The 24,365-nt window shown below is 44.8% G+C and overlaps 1 protein-coding gene across 1 annotated transcript in view; it reads right to left on the reverse strand.

Annotated features, from left to right (window-relative positions):
- The window catches only part of CACNA1G (calcium voltage-gated channel subunit alpha1 G), a 285,440-nt gene that overhangs the window by 37,174 nt on the left and 223,901 nt on the right, over positions 1 to 24,365 (reverse strand). Inside the window, exons 20-24 of the mRNA XM_073310526.2 lie at positions 17,678 to 17,746; positions 16,380 to 16,564; positions 6,044 to 6,170; positions 1,182 to 1,307; positions 422 to 511 (exon numbers count right to left, since the gene is read on the reverse strand). Of these exons, the coding sequence (XP_073166627.2) occupies positions 422 to 511; positions 1,182 to 1,307; positions 6,044 to 6,170; positions 16,380 to 16,564; positions 17,678 to 17,746 (597 nt within the window). The remainder of the gene's footprint in view (positions 1 to 421; positions 512 to 1,181; positions 1,308 to 6,043; positions 6,171 to 16,379; positions 16,565 to 17,677; positions 17,747 to 24,365) is intronic.

Below are 24,365 nucleotides of genomic sequence, written 5' to 3' on the forward strand. Positions count from 1 at the left end.
TTTGCAACTATCCCAGGCCAGCAATAATAGTAATCTGTACATATACAAAGTAGCAGCTTTCTCCGGAGGTGCTCAAAGACTCTTCAGGCTCACAAAACCCCTCTCAGATAGGTAGTGTTCCCCATTTTACAGCTACGCAGGACGTTTCTTCAAGCACCATAAGTGGGTACAATGAGCTATTGACACTTACGTCATAGCATGGTTTTGTTGCAGCATATAACTAGTAGACATGGGTCCCAGTTGGAACCTTTCATCTGATCTCTGTCATGCTCCCGCCCTGGTTTGGATAAAATGGAACCCAGATCCAAACCACCCCCCAAAGTTTCACTTTTGCAAGACGAACAATGTTTTGCAAAATGAAAACCAAACCATAGCCTCTTTGGAGGCTTCTCTCTACTAGGCATTCATCTAGAAAACATACCTGCTGGTCAACTCCTACAGCATCGAGGCCATCATACATGATGTCCACCCACCCATCTTTGGAGGCCAGAACAAAGAGAGACATCAGGGCCTAGAAATGTAAGGGAAAAAGTTACGTTTAGTTGGAACCCAGCTAATTAGATGCTCTCTTTTACCTGTCACATTCAACTCTCCTTTGCCCTTCTCCATTTTGGGATTTGCATTTGTGCTACTATTTTACCTTGCCAACAACAGGAAACTTTTGATGTCCAAGGTTTCCTGGCAGCAAAAACCTGTCAATGTCAGACACTGGTCTAGCAAAGAGGGCTAATTCGAAAACCACAAAGTCAAACACAAAGGCAGCTTCATTTTCACCCTCCAGGTCTCCACTGCTCACTACTAATTAGGTCCTACCATGCTGCTAAAATAAGGATGTGCTCCATCGGCAGTTGTAAATGAATGGGATGTTGAGATGCACTGGGTACAGGATGTCCAGCCACATTAGTCAAGCCCTGCTGCTAGATGTATTTAGTTTATTATGCAGCAGTGAAGCAATTAAATACACCGTGAAGCTACTTGTGCTAGTCTTATTCCAAAAGGAAGTGTGCGAGTGCTTGGAAGCATTGCATTTGGAATTTACAAATGCAGAGTGGGTGTATATGAAGTGAAGAGTGACTATGGCTGCTTAGACCCCTGTAAGAAAATCCTATAAGTAATTATGCATAGATTTTTAAATCAAGGAGGTAAAGGAGCAAAGAAGCAGATTACCATTCCAGTAATACCTGGCCGAGATTATCAAAATTATACTTGTGCCGGACCCATTTGTAGCTGGCTTCTGCACAGTCTGATTTGTTTGTGATGTTCCTGGTATCCTCCCCTTGGCAGACAAAAAACTTCCCTTTGAAAAGCTGTAAAACAGAAGAATAAGAGGAGGGGTAAATCCACTTCATCTGCCTGCACAGAATGGACAGCTCACTCAGGACCTGCTGTGCAGCCCACACAATCAAATCAAGTTAAAGATAAAAGCTTCGTTAGTGCATGGCACTCAAAGAGTGAAGCCTGGCATAACAACAGTGACAGTTTAGTTCAAAGGTACCTACTGAGAGAAAGCTTGAACGCCTCCTCTAACATAATTTAGGATACTGATCTTGAAGATCTCCTTGCAGAGGGCTGGGTAGCTCTTAGGACTAGGACTATCCTCTACAGACTTTTGCTTCTAGGGCACTAGAAAATCCAGCCCAGGCTTGTAGGTGTTACCATCTGATGGCTGGTTAGTGATATATAAGAAATGGTGGTCTCAATCCAGTTGCCAGCAAAACGTCTTACAAGAGTGGCTAACAAAATTAGCCCTAATTCAGCCCTTTTGATCATCTTTGTTGGCAGAGAAAAAGGAATGAATGCGCCAGAGAAATGGAAAACGCTCTTATTCACAAAGATCAAAGTGAGGAGTGGTGTGGGTGGAGCCTTGTTCTCCTGCTGGACCTGTGGGGTGGATCAATGAGACTTCTATTTCTAGGGCTGTTAACCCAGCAACTTTCAATGGCACTAAATCCCCTTGCATGAGAGCTGTTCTCCTTCAGTCGTTAGACTGCACTTCAGGAAAGTCTCTGCAAATATTTTTATAACCAGAATTTAAGAATGAACTCATATTGCTCCCTGAAGCCAGATCCTGATCTCCCTTACAATGGCATAAAACCATGGACTCCAGTGCGGTTACTCCTGATTTACACCCACGAGAGAAGTATCAGGTGCTTAATTCTAGATTTGTTGCATTCTGCAAAGCGGCACAGAAAATGGCAGTGCATGATTACTCTTGGGACGTGGCAATTGATGGTGAAATCTGAGCGAGCAAGCCATATTGGAAATCCTGTTCTACTGAGTGACAGTATCTTGTCTTGCATCCCTGGGACAGAGCATCCTTCTATTCAACATCTACTTTAGCCATAAAGCTTTTAGATCTAGGACGGCTATAGCTCCCTTAAGGATCCCCATGTTCTGCCTACAATGGAGATAGCTTCTTCCAAATTAAACAGGAAGGTGAACATGGATTTTATTACATTGCCTATGAGTGTAATAGGTTCATGACTAGGGGTGTAATACCATTCAGATGGGCCCCATTACACAACCATAAACTGGAGAGGAACATACAAGGGTCTGATTTGCAAACACACTGAGCACTGGCAGCTCACGCTTACTGGCAGCTCATGCTGAAGGTGCAGATTCTCAGCACTTCTGAAACTCGAAGGCCCAAAGTTTCAGAGTGACTCTGTCTTTTCTACTTTCTACTCCTGGCAGTTAGATTAATGACTATCCACATGCCACCTTGGTGCATGCTTCAGAAATCTATGTAATACAATCAATAAATAGCAGGCATGGCAATACAATCCAGTGGGCAGGAGACTAGACTGGGGCTTAGGAGACCTGGGTTCTATTCTAGGTTCTTTCACTTACCTCCTGTGTGACACCAGGCAAATCACAAACTCTCTGTGCTTGTGTTTCCTATTCTGTCTGGTCTATTCAGACTGTAATCTCTTTGGGGCACGGACTGCCTTCCTGTTAACTCTAGAAGATTGAGTCTTACTATCTATCTCCATTTTATACTTACATGGGGAAAAAAAAACAGGCTAATACTGAGCAATCTAACATTTGGTTTCTTTCATATAAATGATGGCCTTGCTTTTACAGTTATTCAGCATGCAGAACTCCCACTGACATCACTGGGAATTTTGCATGCTGAATGCAGGATCAGTTCTAATGTTTGTATGTAGTGCTGTAAATGTGTCAATGTGTAATTGTGACAACTGAATAGAAGACTGGGAGAGGCACTGGGGAAAGCGATCACAATTAGCAGAAAGGAAATTCAAACAGCTCAGTATGACAGATTTTTTTTCCCCGTTATAAACTCTTTTGGATCTGATTATTTTGTTTCATGGGATGTGCTTAGTTTTATGGTCCTGTTTAGGGCAATGGATGTGAAGTGTAATGGATGGATATTGCGCTGTACCTATACATCAATCTAGATGCAAAAACTGTCATGAATGGGATGATTCTTCCCTTTTGTTCTGTCGGGTTTGAATGTTATATTTATTAGTTATTTAAAGTACATTCATTAATGCAAAATGTTACAGAAGCCCTCCTGTCCACACTGGGAGCCAGTTTCCAAGCCAGCTTTGACAGATCAAATAAACTTCACCTGGAAAAGGGGAAACTGTGCTGAAATATCCATCAAATAGAATCTCTTTCTTTTTCAGATGATTAGAAATTATTATGAGGAGATGGAAACTTTTCTCCAGTCTCTTCCCTTGGGCTCCTGCACTCCAAGGACTGGCGATGACGACAGCAGATTGTATCCAGATTGCCTGACACCGCAGAACGCTCAGAAATCAATATTTTCACCAACTTCTAACTATGTGAACCTTTCAGAACCCTGTACTGAGTCTATTGGGACAAGTTTTCCTTTCAGCTTAGAAGCCAGCGGATTCCCAGCTATGAAAGTTAGTTTCTATTTTCCGGTTTCAGAGTAACAGCCGTGTTAGTCTGTATTCGCAGGCTACTGCCATAGGCTACAGGCTATTACCAGCAGGATAGTGAGTTTGTGTGTGTGGTTTTTGGGAGGGGGGTGAGGGGGTGAGAGAACCTGGATTTGTGCAGGAAATGGCCCAACTTTATTATCATGCACATTGTGTAAAGAGTTGTCACTTTGGATGGGCTATCACCAGCAGGAGAGTGAATTTGTGTGGGGGGGTGGAGGGTGAGAAAACCTGGATTTGTGCTGGAAATGGCCCACCTGATGATCACTTTAGATAAGCTATTACCAGCTGGACAATGGGGTGGGAGGAGGTATTTTTTCATATTCTCTGTGTATATATAAAGTCTGCTGCAGTTTCCACGGCATACATCTGATGAAGTGAGCTGTAGCTCACGAAAGCTCATGCTCAAATAAATTGGTTAGTCTCTAAGGTGCCACAAGTCCTCCTTTTCTTTTTGCGAATACAGACTAACACGGCTGTTACTCTGAAACTTCTACCAATGTGATCTATGCCATCATGGGCCAGCAATGCCCCTCTGCCATGTACATTGGCCAAACCGGACAGTCTCTACACAAAAAAATAAATGGACACAAATCGGACATCAGGAATGGTAACACACAGAAGCCAGTGGGAGAACACTTCAACCTCCCTGGACATTCGATAACAGATTTAAAAGTGGCTATACTTGAACAAAAAACTTCAGAAACAGAAATTCATTTGTAAACGTAACACCATCAGTTTGGGCTGGAACAGGGCCTGGGCGTGGCTGGCTCACTACAAAAGCAATTTCCCCTCTCTTGGTATTGACACTTCCTCATCCATTATTGGGAGTGGACCACATCCACCCTGACCGAATTGGCCCTGTCAACACTGGTTCTCCACTTGTGAGGTAACTCCCTTCCCTTCATGTGTCAGTATATAATGCCTGCATCTGTCATTTTCACTCCATGCATCTGAAGAAGTGGTGTTTTACCCACGAAAGCTTATGCTCAAATAATTTGGTTAGTCTCTAAGGTGCCACAAGTACTCCTTTTCTTTTTTCTATTTTCCGTGAGTTTAAAGCTGGGGAAAAAAGGGGACATTGTCTCTCCAACTTTAACACCACAGACAGGAGACAGAATTGAATTGAATAGTTTCCTTGGACTGGGATTTCCTAGTGGGACATGGTAGGGATCTGATTATATTAACTATAGACCCAAATTCTGCTCCGGTTAATCCTGGGGGAAGGACAGCTGAGGTGTAGCTAAGTTCATGTTCTGCTACAGGAATTCTGCCAGCCAGAGCATAAGTCCTCATGGTGGGGATGGTGGGGGCATGGTGAGGAGGACTCTTGGCTGACACTCTGAGCGGGAGCAGCATGCCCCCTCGGTCAGTGTTTGTTTTCAAGTATGTTTACATCGCAAATTAAGTTGTACTCATAGTGCCAGTAAACCTGCACTAGCTTTAATCAAGTTAACACAGGTAACAAGAGCAATGAAGATGTGGCAGTCCAGACATCAGTACAAGCCCACTAGGAACTCTGGCTACATACTCAGGGTGCTAGCCCACATCAGGGTCCATGCAGCCACATCTTCACTGCTAGAGTTATCTGCTCTAGCTAAAGTTAGTGAGGGCACGGTCTACCCACGCTACAATTAATCTGTGGTGTAGATCTGTCCTTAGAGAGCCGTATTACTGTATTACTGGTCAGCTTGAAGGGGGTTAGACCCACCCACTAACCCACAGATCTCACCACCCCAACAGAACCAGGAAAGAGGTTAAAGTCATACCGCCATAATTTTTCATACTCATTGCTGTGCCCACTGGTACTAAGGTGCACGTGTGTGGAGTCTAGCCTACGATTCATTTGAAAAGCCAGTGAAAAGTGAAAAAGACTCAGTGATCCATGGCTAGGGCTGGAATAATGTGGCTCTTGCTCTTGTCATGCTATTTCAGTTTCTGCACAGGGAGTTGCTCCAGAAAGAAACTCACCTTAATCTGGGCCCCTCAAAGACCTGTAGCCCGGACACAGTGGCAAAGATACCAAGATATTCCTCTCTATTTGGGCTTGCCTTTATTTCCAGCTTTGCCTGGATTCCAGTGGAACCAGGCAAAGAGCCCTGCAGGGAACCCACCTGGACGCCCAAGATTCCAAAGATGATGAAGAAAGCACAACAGATGACCACAATGTTCCCAATGGGCTTCAGGGATGACATCAGGGTTTCCACCACCAGCTTCAGTCCTTGTGCTCGACTAATGACCCTGAGGGGAAAAAGCAGGCACAAGAAGCAGGTTAGACACTGTCCTTGCAACGTTTCTCTGAATCCTTCCATGCTCTGAGGCACAGGTATAAGTGTGGACTTGGGAAGCAGCTGTTTGAAATGGGGAGTGGCTGAAAAACAAGAGCATACAAGATGCTATGAAGGGACTGAGATGTAAGGGAGGTTGGTGAAACTTCATATGTACTCAGGGATCCTTGTGTGTGGAATGGAGAAGATGAGAAGGTGCAGGTGGGAGTGCATACGTATTAAGAGTTAGGTACCCAGATCTTGATCTAAAGCCCATTGAAGTTAGTGGAAAGGCTTCTGTTAACTGCACTGGGCTTTCGACCAGGCTCACAGAAAGGGAAAATTACAGAGTACCCCCATGTCTTCTTCTCCCACTCCATTACCTACACCTCCCCAGTCATGTCCTTTTTAACGACCTTATTACAAAATGAATACAGATTTAATTTTAGTGACCTCTCCATGTAAAGCACATCTCCTGCCTCCAGGCCTGAGAAATTCTACTGTCTTCTGTTTGACCCCTTATGCAGCGCTCTCAGTTCTTGTATCTTTCTTATAAAGAGCTTTGGCACCATATTCCAATCTAATACAAAGTAGAACTTCAGAGTTACGGACACCTTGGGAAGGGAGGTTGTGTCTGTAATGCCAAAATGTTCATAACTCTGAACAAAGCGCAGTTCGGGCACCAGCTCCGGCAGCTGACACTCCAGGCCAGGCTCCAGCGGCAGCTGAGCTCCCTCCTCAGCACCTGCAGCTTTCTTGCCGGCAGCTTCTTTCCCTGGGTCCGACTGAGTTTGCAAGCTTGTCCCTCTCCCAGCTGGGGGAAGGGGGTGCGCGAAAACAGCGCGTTCCCTCCCTGGCTGGTGGAGGGAGGGTGAGACCAGTGTGTCCGCCTCCCAGCCGAGGGAGGGGCGAAAGTGGCGCAGACCCCAGCACTGGTCCTGCTCCGCTGGCTCCGGCTGCCTTGGACTGGCAGCCCCAGCATCTTCACTTCCTAGCTGTAAGTGGCTGCCCCCACATGGGGGTGAGGACAGGCAGCCCAGATGTGCCGACCTGTAAACTACAACACAGGCACAGTACAATACTTTCTTTTTTGGTCTCTGCTGCTGCCCGATTGGTTACTTACGGTTTCACCTGGTGTCCCATTGACTGGTCAGTCGTAACTCTGGTGTTCGCATCTTTGAGGTTCTACTGTATATCAGATGTGGTCCCTCTGGCCTCTTGTACTGCCAGAGATGGAGCTGATGGTTTTAATCTAACCCACTGTCACTCCCAGATCTATTTCCGGATTAGCACCTTCTAGAGCACATAGCCAGTTAGGATGTCCTCTCTCCCCCGACCCATTGTTCATCAAAGCCCCATCACTTTGTATTTTTCTATATTTTAATAAGAGGACTAAGCTTGTGTATATTAAAAAAGCCATCAAGTCATTTACAGACATATTCACAAAGGTATTTAGGGGCAAATAGGTTTCTAGTGAGATTTACAAAAGTACCATTGACATCAATGGGAGTTAGAGGCCTCCCTCACTTTGTAAATCTAGTCTTTATGGCCAAGCTGCTTACAGATGTAGGCATGGAAAGTCAGGCATTTATGCACAAAAAATGTTGCACCCATAGAGTGGTGTGTGTGTGTGTGTGTGTTTGTGTTTTTTGGACATCGGTTTGAAGGCTCCTTTGAAAACTTGGCACTCAAAATGTAAAGCACATGTTCACTTATGGGACAAGGATGTCTTACACTGATCCTATCACAGGCTCCCCAATGTCTCTCCCTGCTCAGCTCAGTGTCCCTCTGCATTTTCTTGCATCTTTGCTTTCCTATCTCAATAACCTGCCTCTTGCCATCTTAAAACTACCTCCCAGTCTGAGTGCTAGTCTAATCTCCATCTGCCCCAGACTGTGTCATTCTCCCAGCAGAGGTCACTGTGGACTCGGCCATGTGACAGTGATGTTTGGCTTTAATAAGGTGCAGGATGGATAAGCCTCATGCTCTCTGAAAGTTTGCATTATTCCTGGTGTGTCTCGGTGCCTATAGAGTTAAACTGCAGAGCTACATGCATAGCCATAAAATAATGGTGGTTTTTTGTTTTCCTTTTTTTCCCCCCCCACTAGGAATTGTTGGCTTTAAACAATAGCCTGAAAAACTAAAAAAAAAAAAAAAAAAAAAAAAAAAATTCCTTCTTTCTGGTAAAATATTTACTCTAAATGTCAAGGGTAGCTTGTCAATTCCCCTTGTTAAAAAGAAACAGATGGTGATATTTTTATCCACTCCCTACCAACACAACACAAAAGGCAGATGCTTCTGTTTTTCTGGCTGTTGTGCTCAGGTAACGGTTGTTGTTACTTATTACACTCCCTGGCTCTCTGTCTGTTCTGCTCTGTGCTGTTTTCCTGAGTTTGGAGAGGACTGGATGGCTCAAGGAATGTAAGGAGTTATGAAGTCTTTAACCTTTAAGGCTGTGAATCAAATCTAAGCCAGGCTGGCAGCGACCAAAACAAATCATTACCCTCATACGGCAGTTTAGCACGCTATGTTAAATATGTTTGTTGATCTCAGATCACTTCTGGGCAGGCAGGGTTCCACATCACAAACAATGAACACTGTCCTCATTAGCACCCTTTTTGATCGTCTCAGCCGACAGACTAAAGCACATGAAGACTGAAATACACCCAGATCAGGGCTTAAGCATGTTAGGGGAAAGTTTGCACGGTCTCAGTCAGTTTGATGCCTATTCTGTATACGAATCCAAGGTACTTTTATGCCTCTCCATAACTGTAGTATCTGAGCACTTCACAATCATACACATTACTCACAACGGCCCCACAAAAAGTGCAATTATACCCATTTTATAGATGGGAAAACAGGGGCACAAAGATTAAGTGGTGCGCCCAAGGTCACTCAGGAAGTCTGTGGTACAGTAGGAAATTGAACCCAGGTCTCTTGAATCCCGGGCAAGCAGCTCTCCAATGGACCATCCTTCCTCTTGTGAGGAAACTCTATTCTGTGGATACAATGAAGAAATTCAGTCTCCAGGGCCTGGCAACTTTCACCAGCACCAACACCAAATTAAAGATGGAACAAAGTGATTTTCCTGATACGACATCATCTGCGATCCAACACAGGGTAAAGGAATAGGAGGTCACTCTTCTGTCTTGGCCAACAGAGGATGCATGTTGAGAAAGAGGGGCTAAGAAATTATATAACAGTTTGGTTCCTTCAAATTCCTAATCAGAATATCATTCAGTATATCTGCGTTATGTCTGCGCTGCAGCCTACACAACACCCCGCTGCTTCTCCTGTAACATTATCCCCAGGCCTACAGAAAAGAATCTGAAGAAAAATGTAATCCCAGATGTAAACCAATGGTCTGAATGAGATCTCTCCTGTCAGCTGTAGAGAAATTGGAGGAAAAGACCTCATGAGCATAGGCACTGACTTTCCTTCTTTCCTGTGGGTGCTTGACCCCTCCTCTGCCCCCAGCCCAGCCCCGCCCCCACTCCACCCCTTCCATGAGACCCTACCCCTGCCCCACCTCTTCCCACCCCTTCCTCGCCCCCATTCCAACTCCTTCCCCAAATCTCCACCCCGGCTCCGCCTCTTCCCTGCCTCCTCCCCTGAGCGTGCCACGTTCCCGCTCCTCTCCCTCCCTCCAGGAGTGTGCTAACACTGCCAAACAGCTGTTTGGTGGCGGCCGGGCGGGAAGCATTGGGAGGTAGGCTGAGGAATGGGGACGCTGCCCTCAGGGGACAGGGAGGAGGAGGACGGAGGTGGGGTGGGGGAGAGGGGAGCTTGGCTGCCGGTGGGTGCAGAGCACCCACTAATTTTTCCCCGTGGGTGCTCCAGCCCCGGAGCACCCACGGAGTTGCACCTATGCTTATGAGCCAACCTTATTAGCATAGACACACCACCTACTTTGCCAAGTGACTAATTTTCACTGTTTTGGGTTAAAATTCACATAAGTCTTGAAAGCAGGGGTAATTAAATGCTTTTATCCTTATTGTACGATTAAAGGGCATACTCACTCACTAAACATGGGGTAGTGAGCCATATCCAAGTGACTGTCAGAAGGGGTGGGGACAGATCTTCCTCTCTGGTAGGAAGGAGTTTGTTTAAAGGTCCCAGATGCCATTTGACCCTTTCCTCCCCAGGTCTAGGGGCTGAGCCTTACATTGGCTGTGGAGACAGCGTGCAAAGGCAATGCAAGAGTCGGCAGGTTCCCCACTACCCAGTGAAATCACTAACAGCTGAAATCACTAAGGTCTGGGCTAGTTGATGGAACCTCAGAACACAGCCTGGTGAGATCAGCAGCAAAAGCAGCCTCTTGCCCAACAAATCCTAGAAGAGTGATTACTAAAAGCATGGGGCTGTAGGGCTGGACTTAACCAGACCATGGACACAGCAGAGCAATGGCAGAGGCCTCCCTCACTGGAGGTGAACACACCTAAATGCAGCCCATAACACTTTGCTGACTTCTGACAACAAACCAAGAGTGGGGTGCAGTGGAGGGAAAGGGGGAGACGCATGTTAAAGAAACATTCATTTATCGGGCTTCCACACTGCAAGGTGGGAAGCTGAGGCAAAGGACTCCTGCCCAAGGTCCTGTGGGGCAGGTGGTTTACTTATTGTTTGCATACTTCTGAGTCATTGTTGCTGTGTTTTCCCAAAGTAATGCTGCGTCCCCTCAATAAAAGTTTGCTTTTCGTTATACACAGACTCGGTGCTTGCAAGGCGGGAAGTACTAACTATTAAAGACGCCCAGGAGAGGTATTTAGTTTTCCCAAATTTCTGGGTGGGGGCTCAAGATGCTTTTATTCTGTAATTTTAAGAGGAACCTCTGGATATTGAGCTGGCATTTGCTGCTGCTGCCAGCACCGGTCAGAAGGTTAAACACTAATTAATGAAAAACATCACAGTCCTCATGCTTACAGGCACTGAAGCTAAGATCCACCAGGTCAATGGAAAGACTCCCATGAGAGCCGGATAAGGCCTTAGACAGAACCGCAAAGTAACGCAACCTCAACATTTCCGAGATATTAGTGTCAGCTCCATTATGATGGCTTTAACCATCCCAGCGCCTCGTCAATATTGCCCAAGATCCTGCTGATATTATTGCCTGCAAACCCATGCTATCCAATCCACTGCTCTTGCAATTTAGTGCTGAACGATCCAGCTGATTCGAGCCCTCCGGACATTGTGACACGGTAGCCAGCCAAGATTGCATTAAGGACAATTTCAGCCTGCGTCAGGCATCTGACAAATGAGGAAGTTAGAGTCATAGAAGTTCTTCAGCACGAAAAAAAGCTAATCCCTTGAGTTCCTCTTGGTTCTGCTGGCCTCAGCAGTCACAATGCTGCTAAACTCCAAGCATGCAGATGCTCCAAGACTGCTGTCAATCTCATTCCAGCTGGAACATATTTACTAACTTTAAGCCTGCTAGTCTGCTCAGCCCATTTGTATAAAGAAGTGGCAGCTCAGTGTTAATGCAGACTTTCCTCCACAGGGAAAAAAACCCAGCAAGGGTGATCATATGATAAAGAGGAGCGAACCTATGAAATGACTATTTCATACTGCGATGGGCGGAAGAGTGAATAATTTACACATCTGCTTTGGAAGCTGAAGCCAAAGCGCTAAAGAGAGTAAAATAGCATTGAAACCTATCCAAATTAATTCTGAATCCATTTTGAATTTGGATTTCTCTTGTATCTTGAGCTGTAGCACTTGGTCCTGACAACAGCAGGTTGAGCACATTAGGAAGGAACTTTATTGGATCAGCAATTCTTCTACAGGCTGGTACATCAGAGAGAGCAGTGGAAGCGCCTTGGAATGCCCCTTCTTTGTGAATGGCATTTTCAAACTTCTGTGCCTAGAGGGGGGCTTGAATACCCCTTTGTATAGTTTTAGGCCTGATAGTCAATGACTGGCATGTGTAATTACGTCCACACAATTGCATGTACATGATTTGCACATATGCAGATTGGATATTTATTTATGTATATGGCCAGCTGTACACTTTGCTGGTCAGGTGTACAAGCAAATACTTGATTTGCATATGCATATGTGATTTTGCATACACAACTGTATGTACTGTATAAGGCAGGGGGGTATTTCTACAGCAAAATAAGACAAAGTAGTAATCGGCAAGGTCTTTTATAAGTAGCAAACCTCTAGGGCCATAAATCAAGGCAAGCTGCCATAAGCCAAAGGAAACTTAACAAAAGCCCTTCACTTTCCTCAAGTTCAATGCTGTGAGGTGTAGAGCGGTGGCTTCTCACAGGGATTTTTCTCCTGATGTCTCCCTGTCCCGGGACGCTACACTCACCACTAGAGCGCCTCCTTCTGGTCGCATCTGGGGATTAGCTCTACCATGTTGACGTCCCTTCCTGACATTGCTCACTCCATCTCTCTCCCTGTCTCGCTCGCTTGAGACTCAACTGCTCCTGCTTTGTGGCTTGGCCCTCTGGCCAGGTCACTGTAGCCCTCTCCTTCTGGGGGGCATATATCAAAGTCTCTCGGAACCCCCTGTCCCAGGCAGTCTTCCCATTCATTGCCCCATAACAGTGCCACTTCCCCAGTGGCTGGTAGGGGAACCCAGGCCCACCCTCTACACTGGTTTCCAGTTCAGGGAGCCTACAACAAGCACTCAAGATCTGTACAAGGTCTATCCCTTTTTGCTGTATCCCTGGGTTGCTTCCTACCCTACCTTCCGCCACCTTGACAGTGACAGCAGTTTCTGTCTCTACCGTCCCCTTCTACTTTCAACTATGGGGCATTATACAGGCCCCTCTTGTTCCTGTCCTGATGAGCTTCATCTCTAATTAGCCCTGGCTCCTCCTCTAGGTGCAGCCCAGGTGGTTAACTGGCCCACCTAGCCACCTTCCCCCCTTCAAGCCTTGTGTGGGGTGGACACCCCATCACACTCCCTAGTAGCCATTCTTGCAATTCCACCCCTTGCGCCCATACAGGGAGTTGGCAAATGGCAGCCAGATGATGTCACTTGCTGACCTTGAGCTGAGTGACCAACTAATTTTTTTCAGTTCGGTGGCTGATAATTTTGGGTTGACCTGAAATGGAAATATTTTGGTTTTCTTGTCAAAATGAACCCCCCCGCAATTTGTTTCAAGACAAATGAAACGTTTCATTTGACCAGAAATGAATGTGCGAGAGTGTGTGTTTGTTTCATTTTTGGGAGTTTAACTTTTTAAAAATACATTTAGTTAAATTTGGAAACAAAACACCAATTCTAAAATGAAAAGCGGAAACGTTTCATCTTGAAAATGTTGTAGTGAAAAGCTGCGGCTTAAAAAATTTGCCCCCCCCCCAAATTATTGCGTCAGACTATTTGCTAAATTCAGCCCCAACTCATGAAAAGTTTGGGCGGGCTCAAGCATCACAAAGGGCCTTGTGCAAGGTCCAGGCTCCGAAGTGAACTTCATACAACGAATTGCCATTCCCACATTAATGGCAGCTAATTTCCCAGACAGTATGGGCTTCATTTTGATTAAAACAAGAGGAGGCGGAGTTGTGCACCTAATTACACTTGCACATACACAGCCGTCCCAACAGGTGGAGCTAAAGAATGCAACATTTACTGTTCTTAAATGAGACAGCAACGTAAGTTGCCTGGCCTTGGGCAGGGAGGTCATGGTCACCTGAGTCCATATGTGCACGTGCACAACAGCGGATGGATTTCCACATGTGGAGATTTATGAATGACTGAAAAAGCCCCTACTTTGACGGTTGGCTTTTCATTTCCTACAAATCTAATGACAGAGGAACAGAATCGACTGTGAACATATTCAGGAAACAGGTTCATGGTTACCGTTTAAAAGCTTCCTTTGCATTATGAAGTGTTTGTGTCGTTTAGTCAGTCACAAACATTCATGTACCCTCTTGAGAAAATACATCCTACGCCAACGGAACAAAATAATGTAAGGGCCTGATCCTGCAAATACCCTTTCAGACTGGAAGTTTATACTCATACAATAATCCCATTGAGGTGAATGGGATAATTCACATGAACAAGGACAGCTCATGTGAATTAAGGCCCCAATCCTGAGCAGGCTGACCCATACGCAGATATGGAGTCTCACTGACAACAGGATCAAAGCCTTAAATTGAAGAAAAAAAAAACCCCCAGGAAACACGATAGATGAATGTAAAGCTCACTCAGAACATCTTATCTAGATGTGATCTAACAACACGGGCTCATTGAGAAAACCAATAACCTTCACGGGAGGAGATTCTCCAAATGTGATGTGCATCTCAGTTGAAGCTGCTGTGAAATAGATACTAATTTTACCTGTAGAAATTCCAATTATCTTGTACTTTTTCTGTGAATGTATTAGAAAGGGGAGAGAAGAGCTTGGTAGATACTGTAAACAATTTTCTGTGAATGTGCATTCGAACCTTTAACCTGGTGGTTCTCAATCTTTTTAATCCCAACATGCCCTTTTCCATACTGGGACTTCTCGGGGCCACCTCTTTCAATCTAGCCAGGATCCCCATTCCATTTAGCAGTATGGGAAAGGCAGGGTGGCCATGAGCCCCTGTGACCTTTCTGGGTCCAAGCCCCAGTTTGAGAATATTTGCTTTAAATGGATCTGTTTTAATGGTGCTTGTGCCCTTTTTGCCCTGTGGCTTTCTGTGGAAAAGTCTAACAAACAAGCATGCTGTCAGGAATGTTCACAGAATCCGCAAACGATAAGGGAACACCAGGAAACACCTGAAGAAAGCCGAACCTGAACCCACAATCACAAGTATTCATCTTGGAAACTTGATTGTCAGGGTTGCGATCACCCAATCAGGGAACAGACATATATCATGCAACATATCTGTTCAATCAAAACTCACCAGTAGAGTTCAAAATCTGAATATTTAATGCTTGCCATGAACTGTGTGTGTACCATCTGGGGACTTCTGAGCACATAAATGGCAAAAGGTGTAAAAGCCATGCAATTTGGGACAGATATGGCAAAAATATTAGCAGTTGCTAATTTGCTCATCTCTAGTTTTTTACCCACTAAAGGGCTGATCCAAAGCCTACTGAAGGCAATGGAAAAGCTTTAAAGGATTTTTGATCCAGCTCTAACAGGGCATGTTGACAAAGCCTATGTTTTGATTCTTTCAGAGGAGAGTATGTCAGAAATATACAGATGGTGTGACCTTTATTATTAATTATTAATTATTATTATACATATTGCAGTAGCAAACAGATGGCCCAGTCAGAATGAGGCCCTGTTTTGCCAGGCCCTGCATAAACACACAGAAAGAAAGAGATACACCCCTACCCCAAGAGAAAACACACCAGATGAAGGGAGGGGGAGTGCGATACAACGTATGTGTAAAGAGACTGTGGGGATGATACGCTTGTTAGTTCCAGCATAACAAGAACATCCCCAATTATATTAGATAGGTTATCATATTTAGTAAGGATATAAACCTTCATATGCCAAGCACTGTCTGCTTGGAGTCAGGAAGAAACTTCCTCCATGGGCAGGTTATTGCTCAATTGTCCATTAAAAGATATCTTGTTCCTGTCCGTGAAGCATCCAATACTGGCCACTGTTCGAAAGGAAACCCGATTAGAGGGACCAGTGGTCTCATCTCATCTGGCCATTCTTACAATTAGTATCAGAGTGAAATTAATGGAGATTTTGGAGGAAAAAAAATCTTCACATTTTAGGTTAAGCAACAGTTTGGTCTCTGAATCTTCAAAACTTCACTGCCACCTGCTACTAATTTTATTCTTGGTTGCAAAAACCATTGATTGCCTAAAGGGAGAGGGGAAAGGAGCTGTTAAGGAACACTTCACGCAGAGTGAATGAGAGCACAAATAGCAGGGGATGTGTGTCTTAATGAGCAAAGGGGGCACTGATCAGTTTGCTACACAGTGAAGCCTGACCCTGAGATGTGTTGAGTGCCTGGAGCTCCCCTTGACTCCAACAGGACCCGAGGACGTCATGTCTCACAATCAGGCTGGGAGTTTGTTGTAAAGGCAATGACAGGTTGTGCACAGAACTGAGCAGCAAATCCCTCATTTTCGGTCTCACTGGGCCCTTCCATCGCACTCCAGAAAACAGTTCCGTTTCTTTGCATGGAGAGATTCAGGGAACCATCCCCAACCAGAAGCTTGCACAGCCAACCTGCTCCCCTTTTCTATCTTATCTAGCCCCAAATCGCTGCTTACCTTAATGGCCTGAGTGTTCGCAGCAGCCTCAAGACCCTCAGCATTCCAAGAATTTTAGTGCTGCTGTCCGATACCATTGAAACCAGGATGTCAATGACCGAGATGAGAACCAGCACCCCATCGAGCACATTCCAACTGCTCTTCAGGTAGGCCTTCTCCCCAAAGCACAAGCCGAGCGCTACCACCTGCCCAAATGGCAACAAGTTATGACTAATTCAGCCAGTATGTTTCTTCCAGTTAGCGACTTGCAGCTAATACATTATTCACAGATAAGTGATTGCGAGTCCATTTGCTTCCCAGTATAGAAACCTAATTAGACAATTTTGTAAAGTGTGATACCGTAAGGACTATAAAAATAACTGCAAAAAACACCGCAGATTGTCCCTTAACAGCTGATGTATTTTTAATGCAACTAAACCTAGTTGTGCAAAAGTGATTCTATTAACGTATAGCTGTTGCACATAAGATTTGATCACATGATTATTTGGGCTACTGGGGGAGAGAAGTGGTTTCGAGGTCCTGACTATAGGCTATTGCTTTCCACCAGATTTGCAAATACAGAAGACAGGGGAAGTTTCCAAATGAGAAGAGAATAGTTCTAAGATGCTATGAATTATATGAGAGCGACATACAGGAAAAAGTCTTGCCAATCTTTTGGCCTGATTTTGGCTCTAATTCAGCAAAGCATTTACGCATACTTTTAATAAAACAACAGCAAACCACCACCACCACGTCGCTCTAACACAGCACTTGTCATTAGTGGATCTCAATGCACTTCACCAAGGGGTCAGTATTATTATCCACATTTTACAGATGGGAAAATTGAGGCACAGGGAGGTGAAATGACATGCCCAAGGTCACCCAACAGCCAGAGGCAGGCAGAGATAGGAATAGAATCTCAGTCCAGTACATTAGCCACTATGTCACACTGCTTCTTCACCAAAGCACTTAAGCGTAAACTTATCTTTAGGTCATGGAAATCAATGGGACTTACCCACATGGCTGAAGTAAAGCATGCGCTTAAGTGCTCTATTGAAAAGTGATGGACTGCTGATTTGAGGCCTCTCATCTCATCTATACTCCAAAAAATCAGGAATAACTTCAGTGGAATGATGGTGGTGCAAAATGCATGGAGAATAAAGTGCATGGTATTTATTGGGTTACTTCTCCTTCTCAAGTAGCAGAGTAGATTAAGACATGATAATCTCTGGAAAAATGGGCACAGGGGCTTTAGAAATCCAAAGTAATAAAATGGTGCTAATGCAGCACAGCCAGGCTTATGCTTTGGCTTCATTTACCTTAACTGTCATCTCAGCCAGGAAGATTACTGTGAAGATGTAGTTGGACAGCGTTAGGAAAATTCGTTCCTATAAAAAATAAAAAAAGAAAACGAGAGACAAGGTTTTATAGTCTGCTCTCCAAATCTCTCTCTTGAGATATATATTTGGGTAGTTGCTTAATGTTCTCCTGATTTTATGCTGAAATAAGTCTTGGAATGTTTGCTCCTGAAGATGATGTCCAAACATTTACATGATAACATTTCACTTGTTTATAGAGCTCTTTTCCTATGTTACTTTGTGTATGTCAGTACCATGGACAGCTGCCAGCTTTCTCTATAGGATTCTGCTTGCTTCACCACAGGTGATGGGTGAAATAAGCGAAGGGTGCAATTGAAATTCACATGCTTTCTCTCTTAAATCTAAACCATTCTTTCTATGTATCCTTTGGCCATTCCACACTTTCCCAGGTTCTATACCATTCCTTTACCCATCCCAAGTACTCTGGGATGCATGGGGGTGCTTGACAGATGTAAGGAGAGTTTTCTTATGAATGATACATAGTGGGTGTCTCACAACCCTTCACCTGTGGTTCTCAGAGTACTTCACATGGTTGTTGTGGGACTTAATGATTCTTGTAAAGTAAGCTGAATACCCACTCTACAGAAAGGCAATCTGAGGCACAGAGAAACCATGCCTCAGCTGGTGTAAACTGCCATAGAATCATAGAACTGGAAGGGACCTCGAGAGGTCATCTAGTCTAGTCCCCTGCACTCAAGGCAGGACTAAGTATTATCTAGACCATCTCTGACAGATGTTTGTCTAACCGGCTCCGCAATGATGGAGATTCCACAACCTCCCTAGGCAATCTATTCCAGTGCTTAACCATTCTGACAGGAAGTTTTTCCTAACTTCCAACTTAAACCTCCCTTACTGCAATTTAAGCCCATTGCTTCTTGTCCTATCCTCAGAGGTTAAGAAGAACAATTTTTCTCCCTCCTCCTCGTAACAACCTTTTATGTACTTGAAAACTGTTATCATGTCCCCTCTCAGCCTTCTCTTCTCCAGACTAAACAAACCCAATTTTTTCAATCTTCCCTCATACGTCATGTTTTCTAGACCTTTAATCATTTTTGTCGCTCTTCTCTGGACTTTCTCCAATTTGTCCACATATTTCCTGAAATGTTGCACCCAGAACTGGACACAATACTTCAGTTGAGGCCTAATCAGCATGGAGTAGAGTGGAAGAATTACTTCCCGTGTCTTGCTTATAATACTCCTGCTAATACATGCCAAAACGATGTTTGCTTTTTTTGCAACAGTGTTACACTGTTGACTCATATTTAGTTTGTGATCCACTATGACCCCCAGATCCCTTTCTGCAGAACTCCTTCCAAGGCAGTCATTTCCCATTTTGTATGTGTGCATCTGATTGTTCCTTCCTAAGTGGAATACTTTGTACTTGTCCTTATTGAATTTCATCCTATTTACTTCAGACCATTTCTCCAGTTTGTCCAGATCATTTTGAATTTTAATCCTATCCTACAAGGCACATGTGGCCCCTCCCAGCTTGGTATCATCCGCAAACTTTATAAGTGTACTCTCTATGTCATTATCTAAATCATTGATGAAGATATTGAACAGAACCAGACCAAGAACCAGTCCCTGCGGGACCCCACTCATTATGCCCTTCCAGCATGACTACTCTCTGGGATTTTCCAACCAGTTATGCACCCACCTTATAGTAGCTCCATCTAGGTTGCATTTCCCTAGTTTGTTTATGAGAAGGTTATGTGAGACAGTATCAAAAGCCTTACTAAAGTCAAGATGTACCACATCTACCGCTTCTCCCCTATCCACAGGGCTTGTTACCCTGTCAAAGAAAGCTATCAGGTTGGTTTGACACAATTTGTTCTTGACAAATCCATGCTGACTGTTACTTATCACCTCATTATCTTCTAGGTGTTTGCAAATTGATGTCTTAATTATTTGCTACATTATCTTTCCAGGTACAGAAGTTAAGCTGACTGGTCTGTAATTCCCCGGGTTTTCCTTATTTCCCTTTTTGTAGATGGGCACTATATTTGCCCTTTTCCAGTCTTCTGGAATGTCTCCATGTTTTCATTGAAGTCAATGAAACTATGGCAATTTATACCAGCTGAGGGTCTGCCTCCAAGAAGTTTAAATCACTTGCCCAAGACCACGAGAGAACTGGGAACAGAACCCAGCAGTGTTCCCATGCTCTAACCCAGTCCTATCGTCTAACCACTAAACCATGCTTTCTTTCTGTGTAAGTAACTAGTGATTACAGAGGAGAGCCATGGCCTAATTCCCTATCTATAACCAGCAGAAACCTTTCTTTTTAATGATGATCATTAAATAAATTACATTTCCCCCTAATCCCTACACAATCTCTGATTGCTTGCACTGTGAGATGGAGAGTTGGAAGGGGGGAGTAAGACAAACACAGAGTGTGTGTGTGTTTGTGTGCACTCTCACACAGGGACTAAAACATCTCACTGTAACATTATGGTAACGTTAACGTTACTAGAGATGCTGGATTTATTTCCACTGCTCCCTAAAGAGCAGTTCTCTAAGAAATGCAGCTCTCTAAAAACCAGCTGCAATTTAACTACGAGAAAACACCATGGAAACTCTCACTTGCCAGGCCATGATTTACTGAGAGTGACACAGGAATCACTAAGTAGCTTGTTTCCATCCTGGTGTCCATAATTAATCACGTCGTAAAGACCCCTGCTGTGACTGCACGAGCCATGATAGAAGACATCCCTGGTCTTCAAGAGAGTGCGGCACAAAAGGTCGGCAAGTGTGCGGTGGGGCTGAGCATCTGCAGGAGCGGATAAGCACCTGCTTTAGGCAGTGCAGATAAAATGGTAATAGCAGGTATAAAAGAGTCAGAATATTACACTTCTCTTTGGCAAGTGTGCAGCGATTTGGAAGTGCAGTCTCCACGCACCGCATCCCCTACTCTCCGGAACAGGAAGGCCTGCCTCCCCTGCTCTGACTGGCCAGCTCTAATTGGGAGAGGTAGAGAACTGGCTCTAGGCAGTTAGAAAATCCATGGCTCTGGAAGGCAAAGTACAATTATTTGAAACAAGTGAAGCTAAAATAACTATTTGTGTTTCCAGGCAAGAGCTCTGTCAGCTGGAACAGGGCTGTGTGCCCATGTCTGCCCTGGCTCGCTCTCGCCATTCCTTCAGCATCTCCTGCGGTGCCTCCTTTGGGTGTTCCCCGCTTCTGCTTTCCATCTTCTGTCCAGCTCACCTTGATCCCTGGGTGACCTCACTGGCTCCCATGGTTACCATACCCAGGCTGATGGTTCTCTCACCTACCTCCTGCCCCTGGGCTCTCTCTCCTCTGTCCACTTCTGCATCTCAGAAATCTCCTCCGAGTCTTGGCAAGACCAGGGTGCCTCATTCTCCCCTCACCACTGGCAGTACCACTGTCCTCCTTATCTCCCACGCGCCACACTGTTGGCTCCTCCACATCCAGACTCCCAACCAATCCTCTCACTTCTCCCATTTCAAACAGCACGAGAGACCCCACCTTTCCTCCCCATCTTTGCTGCTCCCACTCTTGTCCTCACCCAGGGCCATCCCACACCTTGACTGGTGCAATGTCCCAGAGGCCCAGGTCAGATGGCTTTTAAACTGGAGAACAACAAATAGCACGGAGTGGAAAACGAATACCTGTATTTGCGTGTGAATCCAGGTCACCATAAAAAAAAAAACCCACAAACACACACCAGCCTTTCCCCGAACATCCGTGCAAACAAAATACCCCTCTGTGCAAGGGTTTCTGGACAGGGCTCTAAGGGGACCCAACATGGGACCAAAGAGCCATTCAGAATGTGAAGAAATGCTCCTAAATGTGTGGGCCAGATTCTCAGCTGCTATAACTTCAATGGAGTTATGCTGATTTACACCAGCTGAAGATCTGGCCCTATTTCTGCAATATTCAGCAGGTGAGTCCAGACAGCAGCATTTAATACCTCCAAAGAAAGTTGGGACAGCAAAGAAATTCTTTGCTCTAGCTTTCTAAGAGTCTCCACAATACCAAGAGCTACAAGGGGATTTCCAAAGCTGCCTAGAAGATACAGACACCCAGTTCTCACTCATTTCAATGGGAACAGGGCCTCCAGATCCCTTCACCAGCTTTGGAAAAATCTCAGCCTTCATCAGCTGCACGAAACCCACTAAAGTCACTAGAAGTTACCCATGTGAAATGTCAGGACAACTTCCCACAATGGACTGGCTGGGGAGGGAGCCCAGCATCCAAAGCAGTTCATCTGTTCCCGCACTCAAAGAGCGAGCTCATGTGAGGAGCATGCCCATCCCACCCTAGCCAGCCTTTTACATGTGCAGCAACTGTCCGAGCAGCCCGCCTGACAATGTCTAATGGGGAACAGAAGTCGAAAAAAGGCATCTGTAAGTTAAACAATGGCTGAGAGCTCCAAATAAGCTCCAGCAGCATCCAAATTCACAATGTCAAATTCATTAAAAAAAAGTGAGTTAATGGAGAGTGGCATCAATGGACTCTCATTAAAAGGGTGTTTTTGTTTTAATAGTTTCAAGGGGATCCAAACCTTGTTTCACAAAACTCCCATCCTGAATGACAAGCCTGTTTCATTAACGTGTTTGGAAAAATATGAGTGTTTGGTGAAAACAGAATACTGATCTGCAGGAACCCTGCTCCATACTATAGGCCCCATTCATAAGGACCAAGGCCAGGAAGGACCACTGTGATCATCTTGTCGGACCTCCCGTATGACACCAGCCATGGAACTTCCTTCCCCGCCCCCCAAAAAAAATTACTACAGAAGAACTTTTAGAAACACAGCCAATCTTAATTTAAAGATTGCCAGTGATGGAGAAGAATCCATCATGACCACTGGTAAACTGTTCCAATGGCTAACTACCCTCACTGCTACAAAGGTACACCATTTCCAGCCTGTATTTGTCTCGCTTCAACTTCTAGCTATTGGATCGTGTTTATATCTTTGTCTCCTGGATTAAAGGGCCCGTTATCAAATATTTGTTCCCCATCTAGGTACTTATAAATTGTGATCAAGTCACCCCTTAATATTCTCTTGGTTAAACTAAATAGATTGAGCTTCTTGAGCCTTCTGTGGCATGCTAGAGCATTTGTCATAACATTGCGCCCAAAATAGGTCATGCTTCCCCGTCTAAGTTCATTGTTTCGGATCCAGCCCAGGCTGGAAGTGACTAAGAGTTGTTACCATCTGCTGGCTGGTTGGTGGCTAAAGTCCAGTTCCCAAGGGATCACAAAAGCCACCACCACCCCTGGCATTAACTGGCAACCTTGCAAGACTCAGAAGAGATCAAGGACCGAATGGGTTGTGAAGACTGATCACCACTCACCCTAATGGTGGGCCCCTCCCGGGCAGGGCTAGGGAGCTGTGAGGAAGTCTGCATTGGAGCTATTATCCATGCTGCACATATTCTGGGGATACAGAGGCTTCACTATCCAGGGCTACCAACCCAGCATCTTTCCCCAGCTATATCCTCAGAAAACCCGCTGGACTCACATATTGACAGATGACAAAATGATAATGAGAGTTTACATTTATATAGAAAGACTCCAAAGCACTTTGCTACTGTATACATGCAATGAAATGAAGCCATCTCTGGGGTGGAGGACAGTCACTTATTGCACAACAGTGAAGGAAAGAAATTTGGCTTAAGGAGATTGGGGCTTATTCTCTGAGGAGGAGCACTAGGGGGATCTTTAATGTACACAAAGAGCACAAAGAACCTTAGTTTTAAGATCTCAGCCTAAAGATCCACAGTCAATAAACAGCAAGGTACTCATGCACTGAGGGATCAGGGATTTATATTGTTGCAATATGAACAGTCTTTTGCAATATGTCAGAGGCAGCCTAGTGTACCTCTCAGCCACAATCGATACAAAAATAAAAGAGCAAGTGGATGATTCTGCCCATCTGACTGATAGGAGTTGATGTTATGAGGGTCTGGTTTGAAAAATCATTATGCAATTTATTAAAGCAAATGGTTCAGGGAAATGGAATTACAGTGCTTGTATCCATTCAATTTGCTTATGTCATAACAAAGATGATCGACAAAGAAGCCAGAAAAGTACAAAATGAACAGCTTCCCCCTATCCCTTCCCACCACCCATACGCCGATGCAGAACAGATGGAAGGAGCTAACATTGCGCAGAGAGAGTAAAAGTGTTTGAATGCTTATCAGAGAAGAAAATGGAGACAGATGTCCTAGCTATATCATGTATTAAAACAGTCTGATTGTGGCTGGGGAGATGGGATATTAAAAGTGGAAGCCTTGATGTCTTTCCCAGCAAATGAGTGCTGTTCTTGTACGTTTCAGAATCAGATTAAAGAAACTTTGGTGAGGGCAGAGGATTGAATGCCTGAAAGAATCCCTGTCTGTTGGCAGCATCATGGAAAGTCCACTTCAGCATGTGCTGTAAAGGTACGTTTATTGCTGAAGTTAATGCCGCATAGGCAGGATTGATTTTCTTTTAAATAAACCATGAATGGCAAATTATAAACAGCTGGGGCAAGATCCCTGGATACAGCCATGATGTTCAGAGCACAAGGCACGAGCAGCACGCAGAGATGGCTTAAAGCCCTCCCATGCACTGCCCTGATGATCGTGATGCTCTGTGCCTGGCTGTTTCCTCTGTGCTG

Source organism: Lepidochelys kempii, chromosome 14 (assembly GCF_965140285.1).
Source record: "Lepidochelys kempii isolate rLepKem1 chromosome 14, rLepKem1.hap1, whole genome shotgun sequence".
Taxonomy (NCBI): domain Eukaryota; kingdom Metazoa; phylum Chordata; order Testudines; family Cheloniidae; genus Lepidochelys; species Lepidochelys kempii.